General features: G+C 45.3%; 1 protein-coding gene across 10 annotated transcripts in view; it reads right to left on the bottom strand.

Annotated features, from left to right (window-relative positions):
- The window catches only part of mybpc1 (myosin binding protein C1), a 141,964-nt gene that overhangs the window by 37,604 nt on the left and 90,224 nt on the right, over nucleotides 1–14,136 (bottom strand). For all 10 annotated transcript variants that reach the window (XM_073059768.1, XM_073059766.1, XM_073059765.1 and 7 more), the window contains 5 exons: nucleotides 9,691–9,797; nucleotides 8,996–9,129; nucleotides 7,346–7,505; nucleotides 3,911–4,015; nucleotides 2,443–2,631 (listed from right to left, as the gene is read on the bottom strand). In XM_073059768.1, the coding sequence (XP_072915869.1) occupies nucleotides 2,443–2,631; nucleotides 3,911–4,015; nucleotides 7,346–7,505; nucleotides 8,996–9,129; nucleotides 9,691–9,797 (695 nt within the window). The remainder of the gene's footprint in view (nucleotides 1–2,442; nucleotides 2,632–3,910; nucleotides 4,016–7,345; nucleotides 7,506–8,995; nucleotides 9,130–9,690; nucleotides 9,798–14,136) is intronic.

Here is a 14,136-nt window from a genome sequence, read left to right on the forward strand (position 1 = left end):
CTCCGATTGAAAATGCGCTGGAGAACTCCAATTCTGGTTGCTCTGTTGTAGGAAAAATGTCAAGGCTTCGGAGAGAGTACAAAAGAGATTTACTAGGACACTGCCTGGATAATCTTGGAAACTGGGTTGTCTCCCTGGGCTTCTTCTCATTGCTACAATCAGGGAGGAGGTACAAGAGCCTGAAGACACACACTCAATGATTCAGGAACAGCTTCTTCACCTCTACCACCAGTTTCAGAATGGATGATGAACACATTCCCTCACTACTGTTTCCTCTCTTTTTGTAGTACCTATTTAATGTAATTTTATTTGTATATATACTTATTGTAATTTATAGTTTATAAAATTATATATTGCATTGTACTGCTGTTGCAAAACAACAAATTTCACAAAATATACCAGCGATATTAAAGCTGATTTCGGAGGAATGGACAGTCGGCTATTTATTTATTTACTTATTTAGCAATACAGTGCAGAACAGGCCTTCGGACCCTTTGAGCCACACCACCCAACAACCCCTGACAACCCCGATTTAACCCTAACCTGGTTACTGGACAATTGACACTGACCAATTAACCTACCCAGTACGTCTCTGGACTGTGGGAGGATACGGGGGGTGCCCAGGGAAAACCCACACGTCCCATGGGGAGGTGGTACAGACAACTTACAGAGGACGATGGGACTAAGCTGTAGTAGCGTTGTACTAATCGCTACATTACCGTGGTGCCCAGGAGTTTGTCCTGGGTAGAAGTGACAAATACTAGAGCATCTGCATTTAAGGTGAGAGGGGGAAAGTCAAAGGAGATGTGAGGGGCAAGTTATTTAATTTTACACTAGACATTGAATAGGTGCCTGGAACCAGCTGCCAAGGGGGGTGTTGGAAGCAGAAAGGAGAGCGGGAATTAAGACAGATGCATGAAAATTCTGGGAATGGAGAGACGTGGGTCAGGTTCAGTTTCTCATGAGTACATTAAAACAAACAGTGAAACCCATTGTTTTAACAACCTACACATCCCAGTGCCATTAGAGAATGCCCACCACACCTGGCAGGGCAGAGGAGATGTAGTTTGATTTGGCACCAGGTTCAGCACAGACTTGTGGGCAGAATGGCCTGTCCTGTGCTGTCCTGTTCAAAGGTGGAGGAGAGCAGGTTTAAAGTGGACTGTTATATTGAATCAGAGATTGTACCAATCACTGCCAGCAGACTGAAATCCATCTGTGCCTCTTACACGTTGGCACACATCACAAACCACCCTGGCATCAATACATCTGGACATTGATAGGGGAGAAGTAGAGGGGTACAGGTCAAACATGGGCCAATGAGATCTTAGATGGACATGTTGGCTGGCATGAGTGAGATGGGCTGAAGGGCTTGTTTCTGCGCTCTGACACTGTGACTCTTTCTGACAATAAAGCGGATGGTGGACTTCAGGAAGTGGGAGTCGAGGGGCACACACCCGTCCTTACAGAGGGGTCAGTAGTGGAGAGGGTGAGTAGTTTCAAGTTCCTGTGTGTCCACATTCACGGTGCCATGGTTGTGTAGCGGTTAGCGAGACACGATTACAGCTCGGGGTGTTGGAGTTCAGAGTTCAGTTTCGGTGCTGTCTGTAAGTCGGCTCTGTACATCCTTCTCGTGGCAAGCTTGGGTTTCCTCCAGGTGCTCCGGTTTCCTCCCACAGTCCCGACATGTACTGGCTAGACTAATTGGTCAGTGTAAATTGCCCCAATATTAAGCTTGGGCTAAATAGGTGGGTTGCTGGGGCCATGCAATTATAAAGAAGGCATGCCAGCAGCTATATTTCATTACGAGTTTGAGGAGATTTGGCATGTCACCAATGACTCTGGCAAATTTCTACAGATGTACCGTGGAGAACATTCTAACGTCACCATCTCGTATAAAGGCTCCAATGCATGGGATCAGAAAAAGCTGCAGAGGATTGAATGCACTAACCTCTCCTGCATTGAGGACATCTTCAGAAGACAATGCCTCAAAAAGGAGGCATCCATCGTTAAGGACTCTCCCCATTGTCCAGGACATGCCCTTTTCTCACTGCTACCATCAGGGAGGAGGTACAGAAGCCTGAAGGCACACACTCAATGATTCAGGAACAGCTTCCACTACCTCACTATATTTGTCCTCTCTCTGTGCTTATATATAAATTTATATATAAAATTATAATTTATAGTATTTTATGCATTGTTCTGTACTGCTGCCACAAAACAACAAATTTGACAACACATGCCAGTGATAATAAACCTGATTCCGATTTGGGCTCCTGACTGTGTCCGTAAGAAGACGGATAGACCTGGCAGTAGCCCAGGCAAATATAATTCAGGGAAATGTGTCACCAACCATTTGTTACTCCAGTACGTGGGAGGGTTTGGATTAGTTCACATTTGGGAATAAAGACATTCAGAAACTCTGCCTTTGCCTGTTCTTACCGAGGGGAACAAAAGCCTTGGACGGCTCGCTGGGCTTGGACATCCCGATGGCATTGACGGCAAAGATCCGCACTTCATAGGGAACCCCTTCAATCATGTTCTTGGGTTCAAAGGTCATTTCTTTGCAGAGGTCAAAGTTGAGTCTCATCCAGCGGGAACTTTGTTTCTTCTTTCTCTCGATGATGTAGCCTAGATGTAGGGGAGAGAAGCGAACATTAGCAATAGTCTGTCCTGGTCTGACCATCGAGTTGCTACAGCCAAGAAAGATCACTTCTACTTCCTTAGGAAGCTAAAGAAAGTAAACATTGATGCACCATCAATAACTCTCCAAGACGTGAGGCAAGATATAGGCTTTTATTGGCTGGAAGAAAGAACAAGCAGCAATTGACCACCATACTACATCCTGGAGACTGAGGGCAGGGCCCAGGCTCCAATCGCCTTTATACCGGGGTTTGTGGGAGGAGCCACAGGAGCAGTCAGTGGGCGGGGGGGGGGGCGTGTCCAGACAGGTATATGTAGTTCACCACAAACATGTCACCTTTTAACAATTTTTTAATTGATGTACCACAGAAAGTATCGTATCTGGATGCATCGCAGTTTGGTTTGGCAACTGTTCTCTCTGTGACCACAAGAAACTGCGGAGGGTGGTGGACACAACTCAGCACATCAGGGAAACCAGCCTCCACTCCATGGACTCTGTCTACAGTTCTCACTGTCTCAGTAAAGCAGCCAGCGTGATCACAGACCACACTCACCCTGGACATTCTCTCTTCCCCCTCCCCCATTGTGCAGAAGGTCCAGAATCCTGTAAGCATGTACCACCAGGCCCATGGACAGCTTCTACCCATTGCCATCAGACTCTTAGTTCCCTGAGAAGAAGAGAAACGGGGAAGTTGGGGGGAGGTGGAGGGAAGATGTGGCCAGTGGAACCAAGTTAGAGCAGATGGCGAATGATGAAGGCTGGTGGGATGAAAGGTGAAGACCAAGGGGACTCAGCTCTACATCCTCACCCCCCCCCCCCACAGTAAACCTTCACCCACTTGTATATTTATTTCTTATTTATCACAGTGTGAAAATATTCAAAAGTGTCTGCTTCAACTCCCAACATCCATGTCTGTCTTCTGCTAGTCTCTTAAATTTAAACAATCTCCCTCAAATAAATAATTGGCAGGTCAGTTTTACTGAACTACGCTCCTAAACTGTGAAATTCAATATCTAAAATTATAAGGGATGCAGACTCCATTGACACTTTTAAACACTGGCTCAAAATCTATTTATTTAACCTTGCTTTTAACTAACACCTTATTGTCTTTTATTTTCATGTTTACACTTTATCCCATTGTAAAGCACTTTGAACTACATTGCCTGTATGAAAAGTGGTATTTTTGGAACAGCCTGATGCAAGAAGGTTGTGGAAAATATTGACTGATACTGTGTTTTCCTAATCTCCTGCGATGTTCCAGCTTACCTAAAATCGGCGAGCTTCCATCGTATTCCGGAGGGTTCCATATCATTGAGCACCAATCTCCTCCCACCTCAGTAACGGTTGGCGCTGCGGGGGCATCTGGAACATCTACAACAAAAGCAGGAGAATACATCATTAGTGTCTTCATTCATGAAGCCCCATCTCAATCTGTTGGGAAGGTCCTGCTGTCTCCTTCTGAACTACACTCTGCGACCACATTTCACCTGTACACCTGCTCATTAATGCAGATATCTAAATTAGCCAATCATGTGGCAGCAACCTCATGCAGAAAAGCATGCAGACATGGTCAGGAGGTTCTGTTATTGCTCACACCAAACATCAGAATGGGGAAGAAATATGATCTAATTGACTTTGTCTGTGGAATGATTGTTGGTGCCAGATGGGGTGGTTTGAGTATCTCAGAAGCTGCTGACCTCCTAGGGTTTTCATGCACAGCAGCCTCTATACTTTACAGAGAATGGTGTGAAAAACAAAAAAAAACATCCAGTGAGCGGCAGTTCTGTGGGCGAAAATGCCTTGTTAATGAGAGGGGTCAGAGGAGAATGACCAGACTGGGCCAAGCTGACAGGAAGGTGACAGTAACTCAGATAAAAATGCGCTTGAAGACCACGTAAGCAAGAAGCATGAGAGACAGTGTGGAGTTCCCCTGGATCTCAGGGTCTCATCTTCGGCTAGTGTGGCCATTAATACCGAAGGGTGATTTGAAGTTTGGAAGTTGAAGACTGATGGCCAAAGGCTGGAGCCTAGTTGCCTGGAGGCCTGTTCTGAAGTTAGAGAACTGTCCATGGGTTGGGGTTGGGGTGGGGGGGGGGGGAAGGGGCTTATTTTGCTGTTGTTGTTTTGTTGCTTGTCGTTTTCTGTGTTGTCCTGCTGAGCATTGTGGGCAGGCTATGTCACTGGAATGAGTGGTGACACTTGTGGACTGTAACCCCCCCCAACACACACACAAACTTAGATGTGATGGTCGCTAATGACAATGGTGCATTTCGCTGTGTGTTTTGATGATAAATAAGTCTGAACATGTCTGAAATACTCAGTCCATCCCCATGATGTTACCAGTTCTCATGTGTTAGGCAGTGATATGTTTTCTTGCCGAGTAGGGGCTGAACGGCCTAATTCTGCTCCTATACCTTATGATTTTATGAATATCATAACATTCCAATGCCACTGAGCCAATGAAGTAATTGTTGTGTACACAAAATGTATTTAACCTGATTCAACCAGTCAAGCACAGACCCAGAATCATCGTGTTGTGAACACTAACAATTCTCTTTACTCCTGTCGAAGTGTGAAATGATTCACTTCGGAAGGTCGAATTTGAAAGCAGGGTGCAGTGTTTCTTAGCCATGCGGAGGAACAGAGGGATCTTGGGGGTCCACGTCTTTAGAGCCCTCAAAATTGTCACATAAGTTGTTATGAAGGTATAGGGTGTGATGGCCTTCATTAGTCAGGGGACTGTTTCAAGTGCCGTGAGGTAATGTTGCAGCTCTATAGAGCCCTGGCTACATCACGGTTTCAGTTCTGGTTGCCTCATTATAGGAAGGATGTGGACACTTCAGACGGGATGCAGAGGAGATCTAACAGGCTGCTGTCTGAGTTAGAGAACACGTCTTATGAGGACAGGTTGAGCAAGCTAGGGCTTTTCCCTTTCGAGCCAAGGCAGATGAGAGGTGTACAAGACAGTAAGAGGATTAGATCCAGTGGGCAGCCAGAGACTTTTCCCCAGGTTGGAAATGCCTAATATGAGGGGCATAATTTTAAGGTGATTGGAAGAAAATATGGGGGGGGGTGCGGATGTCAGAGGAAGCTGTTTTATACAGAGAGTGGTGGGTGCGTGTTATGACCTTCCAGTGGTGATGGTAGAGGCAGATATATTAGGGACATTTAAAAAACTCTTATGAAGTATAAGCATAGGGATGATAGAAAGATGGAGGGCTGTGTGGATGGTCCCAAGCCTGGCAGTGAAAGGAGGAGGGCTGGACAGGGGGCTAACAACCCCATCCCGTAAAAACCCAGTGCTACAGAACACCAGGTGCCTCATCTCTGGCAGAGGAAAGACCTTCAAGGATGGGCTACACCTGGGGACAGCTTGAAAGGCTGGCCCAGGACAGGGGCTCTGGTGAGTTGCTGACGATGGCCTGTGCCCCAGTTGAGGTGATGGGCTGAAGTAAGTGAGTGGGAGGGAAGGGTTAGAGTAGGTTAAAAGGTCAGCACAGCATCGTGGGCTAAAGGGCCTGTACTGTGCTGTCATGTTCTATGTTCTTCAGACACCAACATTTCCCTTCCACTACCTGTTCTTCCAATTGCTTATCATGTCCTCTCCCAATAGGGGATTTTCTAACTCAACAGTTCTTTGTGAGCATTGCAAGGATCCTTGTGTGAAGTCTAGATCCACCCCCCCCGCCCCCAACCCCACACTAATCACCTCAGACAGAAGTCTACGCCCACGGTTCTGCTTGCTGAGAACTGGCATAACTCTGGTGAATCTCCACTTTTATCTGGGCCTGGTTCTGGCAAGGAAAACTTATCATGTGCAGCCCCTTCCATCTCCGGATCATTCCCAATCCTGCAAGTGAGCCTCCGTCATCACCTGGACAACCCGGCTCAATGTACAGATAAAACTTTAGCCTGCTAACTGAGAAAAATTCACCAGGCTTGTAGTTTGCATAAAATGTGACAAATAAGAGGGTAAAAGGCAATCCAACATGTTTCAATTTTCCATAAGATAAGGCCTCTATTTCACCTTGTTGCTCACAGGTGAAGCCCTCCCAACTGCTGAGCACTGTCACACTGCCATAGGAAAGCTGTATCTATCAGCAGAGATCCCATGGCCCAGACCAGGCTCTTTTCTCACCGCTGGCATTAGGTAGAAGGTACAAGAGCCTCAGGACTTGCATCACCAGGGATAGAACAGTTACTACCCCTCAACCATCAGGCTCTTGTATAAAAGGGGATAACCACACTTACTTGCTCCATCATTGAGATGTTCCCACAGTCAGTGATCCCACTTTAATGACTTTATCTTATGTTCTTGTTATTCATTGCTGTTTATTTATATTTGAATTTGCCCAGTTTGTTGCCTTCTGCACTCTAGTTGATCTTTCATTGATTCTTTTATAGTTACTATTATATAGGTTTGCTGAGTATGCCCACAGGAAAGTGAATTTCAGGGTTGTATACGATGATATATACTGCATGTATTTTGATAATAACATTTATTTTGAACTTCACTCCAAGTGCCAAATCCTCTGATCTATCAGAGCCAAATTCTCTCATTCCCAGCTCTTGAAACACCCAGCGACTGAGCTAGTCCAGTCCCTTGGGCAAAGTAAAATAATTCCTCCTAACTCGTCCCAAGATTTCAGTTGACACTACCCCTGTGAGCCAAGTGACATAGTCTCTGCTGTGACCACTTACCGACAACCTTTATCTTCAGCTGGGCACTGTCCTCCCCTGCTTCATTCTGCACCATGATCTTGTAGGTGCCACTGTCGTCTCTCTCAGCTATGTCAATGACCATCGAGGTGTGATCCGAGTAGGACTCTGCCCTCACCCGGCCGCCCGTCTCCAGGATTGCCTGCAGGGTCCAACAACGCACTGAGACAAGCAGAAGGGCCAGCAAACTCATCACTGACAAACTCTCTTGTCTTAACACAGTTAGCATTTATTAATCTAATGCCAACAGTGATACTGGAAAAAATCAGCCAGACCTTTATGGCCAATTTACACTTGTGCAGAGTCACCATCTCAGAGGGTCTTGTCCTGGGCCCAGTACACTGAAACAATCATGAAGAAGGCACACCAGTGGCTCTGCTTGAAGAGATTTGGTATGCCACATAGACTAGCAAACTTCTACAGAGCACGCTGACTGGTTGCATCACTCTCTGGTTTTGAGGGGTCACTGCACAGGGTCGGAAAAAGCTGCAGAGGTTGTAAACTCAGCCAGCTCCAGCATGGGCACTACTCTCCCAGCATCGCGGGCATCTTCAAAAGGCGATGCCTCAAAAAGTCGGCTTCCATCGTTAAAGACCTCCACCATCTGGGGTATCTTCTCATTGTTACTGTGAAGGAGGCCGTACGAGAGCCTGAAGACCCAACTCAACATTTCAGGAATATATATATATATATTTTCTTATTGAAATTTATAGTATATTTTATGATTGCACAGTACTGCTGCTGCAAAATAACAAATTTCATGAGATTACTTTTTTTTTTGTTTGGCTGTATCTTACTGGTAGCTTACATGTGCTTGCTATCTACGCATTTTGTGCTGTGTGTGACGGTTGGTACTGTGTTTTGCACCTTGACCCCGGAGTAATGCTGTCTCATTTCCCTGTATTTATGAGTATTCATGGATGGTTGAATAACAATTAAATTGGAATTGAATTGAATATGTCAGTGATAATAAATGATTCTGATTCTGAAGGGCAGAAAATGCATGGGGCCGCCGTCAAATTCAAATTGTCCTCCTGACTTTGAAATCTATCGTTGTTACTGGGTCCACACCCTCCCCAGTAGTGTTGAGGGACCATCTTACATCAACAAAAACAGTGGTTTGACAAGGTGATTCACCCCCTCCTTTCCAAGAGGAATTAAATGGGTGATGCGCTGGCTTAATCAACAATATCCCACTTTCTAAAAATTGGCAAAAATAAATTTACCCTGGATGGTAATTGTTAATAATGAAGGGCATAGCTTTAAGATTTGGAAGAAGATATAGAGGGGATGTCAGAAGTAGGTTTTTTACACAGAGAATGGTAGATATGTGGAACGTCTTTCCAAGGGTGGTAATAGAGGCAGTTACATTAGGAGATTTAAGACTCTTATATAGGCACATGGATGAAAGAAAAATGGAGGGTTATGTGGGAGGAAAGAACTAGATCTTGGAGTAGTTTAAAAAGTTGGCACAACATTGCGGGCCATAGGACCTGTACTGTGCTGTACAGTTCTATGTTTTATGTTTTAAATGGGTGGAAAATTGTACTGAGCAAAGAGACTCTCCACACACAGCACCCCGGTGTCATGGTTGTGTGAGAACCGCAGTAGGGAAGATCACTGGGCACTTACTTTGTCACCTTTCATCCACACGATCTTTGGCATTGGTTCTCCCGTGACAGGAATGTCCAGGCGTAGCTTGTTCCCTGCCACCACCACAATCTCAGGTGATTTCAGCAGGCTGTCCAGGTGCAGTTTGGGAGGATCTATTGGATCCAATTTTACAAAGGCACATTATACACTGAAATGAGGGGTAGTACAATCCTTGCTCCCCATCACAGAGACTTGTCCATCACCTCATCGTTATGAACACAAGAGATCATGCAGATGCCGATGCTCCTGTCCTATCAGATTCCTTCTTCTCCAGCCCTTTGCCTTTTCCACCTATCAGCTCCCAGCTTCTTTTCAACACCCCTCCCCCACCCACCTAGCTTCACCTCTGAGTTTCCAGCTTGGTATCCTTCCCCTACCCCCCACAACTTCTTATTCTGGCATTTTCCCCCTTCTTTTTTCCAGTCCCGACGAAGGGTCCAGCCTGAAACATCAACTGTTAATTCCTCTTCCTTGATGCCGCCTGACCTACTGAGTTTCTCCAGCATTTTGTGTGTGTTGCCCCAGAATTATAGTCAATAGGTTTAGATAGTCTGTTGTTGAGCAACCCGCACAGAATGCTGGAGGAACTCAGCAGGACAGGCAGCATCTAAGGAGGGAAATCAACAGGCAACATTTCAGGCCCGAGCCCCTTCAGCAGAGGTGTTTTCACCTACCGATCACCCGGAGTTTAGCTCCCAGATGTGTTGAGTAGCCTTCAGGAACAAAGGTGTATTCTCCTTCATCGTCCAAAGCTATCTTGTCCACCAACAGCTTGTGAATTCTTCAAAGACAAAACAAATCCTCAAGGTTCCATTGAGTTCTTACACAAAGTAATGAAGCATGAAGTTCAACTTGAACCTTGCTTGATCATAAGACCAAAAACATAGGAGCAGAATTAGGCCATTCAGCCCATCAAGTCTGCTCCACCATTCCATCATGGCTGATTTATTATCCCTCTTAAACCCATTCTCCTGCATTCTCCCTGTAACCTTTGATGCCCTTAGTAATCAACAACCTATCAACCTCTGCTTTAAATATACCCAATGACTTGGTCTCCACAGCTGTCTGTGGCAATGAATTCCACAGATTTACTATCCTCTGGAAAAATAAATTCCTCCTCACCTCAGTCCTGAAGAGATGTCCTTCTACTCTGAGGCCGTGTCCTCTGGTCCTAGATCCCCCCACAAAACATCTTCTCCACATCCACAGTATCTAGGGCTTTCAATATTCAGTAGGTTTCAATAAGATCCTTCTCTCATTCTTCAAAACCCCAGAGCCATCCAATGCTCCCCATACACTAACCCTTTTATTCCCATGATCATTCTCATGAATGTCCTCTGGATCCTCTCCAATGCCAGCACATCCTTTTGTAGGTATGCTCACAATACTCCAAATGTGGTCTGACTGAATCCTTATAAAGCCTCAGGCTGTACTGTCTTTGGAGCACTGAGCAATTAATGGTCTCTGTGTCATTATAAGGAAAGTAGGAATGCAGGAGGTGGAGAAAATATGAGGCAATGATCAAAGTGAGGCTTTTCTCATTGGTAGAAATTTGATTAGGACCTTTCACCCTGGTAAAATGAAGCCCTTAAAGTGGTCACATAGTGATTGGACATGGTGAGGTGTTAGGTGGTTGTACTTGGTTGCGAGCGCAATGGCGATGAAGAGAAGGAGAAAAGTTTCCAGAAGCTTTGGGCTAAGACCCTTCCCTCAGCCCAAAATGTCGACTGGTAATTCCCCTCCATAGATGCTGCCTGATGAGCTGATTTCCTCCAGCATTTTGTGTGAGTTGCTCAAGATTTCCGGCATCTGCAGAATTTCTTGTGTTTATGAGTAGATGGCACTTTGACAGGTTGGCTTTGTCACATGACTCACCAATTAACCCTCCCACACTCCTACTATTGGTTACCCAACATGTCTGTATTTCTACGCCTGCCTTCCACCTCCCATCATAACCTAAGAATTCTCAGTGGCATTACCTAGTCCAACTGCAGTCATAAATATCAGAGAACCTTAAGTATGGATTCTGGTTTGGGATATCTCTTGGATATATTCCTTTAAAAGCATATTTCAGTCATAATAATTATTGTTTCTTCTGGATCTTGGGCTATTGTTTGTGTGGATAATATATCCTGTTGTCTCTCCACTCCATTGACTACTCAAGATTAGAGAGGGGGGTGCCACAGCACTATAGTGGTTAGTATAACGCCTTACGTAAGAAGATTGGGCTTCAATTCTCATTGCGGTCTGTACATTCTCTCAGTGAACACGTGGGCTTCCTCCAGATGCTCTGAGTTCCTCTCACACTCTCACATGTATGGGTTAGGGTTTGTAAGTTGTGGACATGCTGTGTTGATGCAGGAAGCATGGTGACATCACTGGGCTATTTCCTGGATTGCGTGAGTCATTGATGCAAGTGATGCATTTCACTCTTTGTTTCGATGTACACACGACAAATAAAACTAATCTTTAATCTTTATAAAACCATCACAATTAACCCCCACGGGGAGTCCTGGAAAAGTGTCCTCATATGGAACTCTGCAAACTGAGCCTCATACATATAGGAGGTGAACAGTAGACACTCCTGTGGTAGCTGAAGGAGCAAAAGGGAGATGGGGGGGGGGAAAGAAGAGGCTGGAATGGCCCCAAAATACTAGTATAGAACCAAGGACCAAATGGCCTGTTTCTATGCTGAAAATTCAGTGTTCAAAGTTATGGAGCCATAGAGGAATATAGGATACAAACAGGCCCTTCGGCCCAACTCGTCCATGCTGACCAGGATGCCCATCATATCCAATCAAGTCCCATTTGTCTGTTATGTAATTTCAGAAGGAATCCATGCTCAAGTTACAGCCTACTCGTTGTGTGAGAATGTTGTTGGCATTTCCACTGGATAGCTTAGACAATTCTATAACATACAAAATGTTAAGATAGAAGAGCTGAAGTAGACCATTTGGCCCATCGGGTCTGCTCCGACATTTCATCATGGCTGATCCATTTCCCTCTGAGCCCCAATCTCCACCTTCTCCCCGTATCCCTTCATGCCCTGACTGATAAAGAAGCTATCAACCTCTGCCTTACATATACCCAATGACTTGGCCTCCACAGTTGCCCGTGAAAACAAATTCCACAAATTCACCACTCTTAGAAATTCCTCCTCATCTCTGCTCTAAAGGTACACCCCTCTATTACTCTGAGACTCCCCCACCATAGGAACCCACCATTCAATACATCGAGCAAGCTAAGCTTTCCTCCTTGATGTGAAGTAGGATGAGAGGCAACTTGATAGAAGTGGACAAGATAATAAGAGCCATTGATAGAGCGGACAGACAGAGACTTTTTCCCAGGAGAGAAATGGCTAATACGAGGGACATAATTTTAAGGTAACTGGAGGAATGCAGAGTTGGGGTATCAGAGGTTAAGATTATTACACAGAGCATGATGGGTGTGTGGAATACCCTGCTGGGGTGGTGTAGAGGCAGATACATAAGGGACAGCCCTTAGATAGGCACATGGATGAAAGAAAGATAGGAGGCCATGTAAGAGGGAATGATGAGATTGATCTTAGTGTAGGTTAAAAGTTTGGCACAACTTTATGGGTTGAAAAGCCTGTACTGTACTGTGCTGTAGTGTTCTAAGTTCTAACCCTGTGGGTGGAGCAGCATCAGTGGAAGGAAAGCATTTGTCGATGTTTCAGGTAACCCTTGGCACCCACCCTGCCATTCTCCTTTCTCCCCTCTCTCACCAGACAGAAGATGTAGAACCCTGCACCAAGCCTAAGGACAATGAGGGAGACGGGGCTGGGGGCTCGCTCTTTTTTGTATCTCCCTATCCTCCAGTTAGGCAGCAATGGTATTGGAATTGGAATGGGAAGACAGAACTTCCCAATGCATCACCAGTGCCAGCCTACCCACCATCAAGGACGTATAGCCAGAAGGGTGCTGGAAAAGGGTCAGTAACAACATGAGGAATCCCACCCACCCCCAGCAGGGAGGGGGCTATGTAGCGTCTAGGTCAGGACCACCAGACTCAAAAGCAGTTACCTTCTCCAAGGAGTAAGGCTGATCAACACTTCCACCCAGTAACCCACCCCTCCACATCCCAACCACCATTACTTTCTCATTTCCTGTCAGCCACCTTGTGGACAGACACGCCTGTGCCTAGCGTCACTTTATGGACATACAACCAATCTATGTATATAAGCTATCTTACACATTATTATTTATTGTGTTTTTTCTTATTATTGTGTTCTTTATCTTATTGTGTTTTTTTTGTGCTACATCAGATCTGAAGTAACAATTATATTGTTCTCCTTTACACTTGTGCACCGGAAATGTCATCAAACAATCTTGAATCTTATTATGATCACATGTTCCGGGATACAGTGAAAAACTCGTCTTGCACTCTATTCATACCGATCAGATCACTACACAGTGTATTGAGGTAGAACAAGGGAAAATGATAACAGAATGCAGAATAAAGAGTAATGGCGACAGAGGAAGTACAGTGCAGGTAGACAATAATGAGGTATATCATGATGTCAAGAGTCCTTCCTGGGGACCATTCAGTAGTCTTACTGAATATCAGTGGGGTAGAAGCTATCTTTGGGTCAGGTGGCACATCCATTCAGCCCTTTGTATTTCTGCCTGATAGAGGTCATTATTCCAATCCATCTGGATCTTCTCCAAACATTGGTCCAAGAAAACGTTTCAGCACTCCCGTGGAGAGACGTCCATAAATGGACCAAACCAAGTGTCACAGAGTCATAGAACACTACAGCACAGAAACAGGTCCTTCAGCCTAACTGGGCTGTGCCAGAATGTTATTCTGCCTGCTCCCATCAACCTGCCACCTGGACCCTAAGCTTCCACACCCCTCCTGTCCGCATACGTCCAAATCTCTGTTAAATGTTACATTTGAACCGGCATCCATAACTTCCATTGGCAGCTCGTTCCACCCTTTGAGCGAAGAAGTTCCCCCTCAGGTTCCTCTTTAATAATTCACCTTTCACTCTTAACCTATGACCTCTAGTTCTCGTCTCACCCAAACTCAGTGGAAAAAGCCTGCCCTATCTATACTCGGCACAATTTTTGTAAACCTCTGTCGGATCTCCCCTCATT

The sequence above is a fragment of the Hemitrygon akajei genome, chromosome 10 (assembly GCF_048418815.1).
Source record: "Hemitrygon akajei chromosome 10, sHemAka1.3, whole genome shotgun sequence".
In the NCBI taxonomy this organism is placed as follows: domain Eukaryota; kingdom Metazoa; phylum Chordata; class Chondrichthyes; order Myliobatiformes; family Dasyatidae; genus Hemitrygon; species Hemitrygon akajei.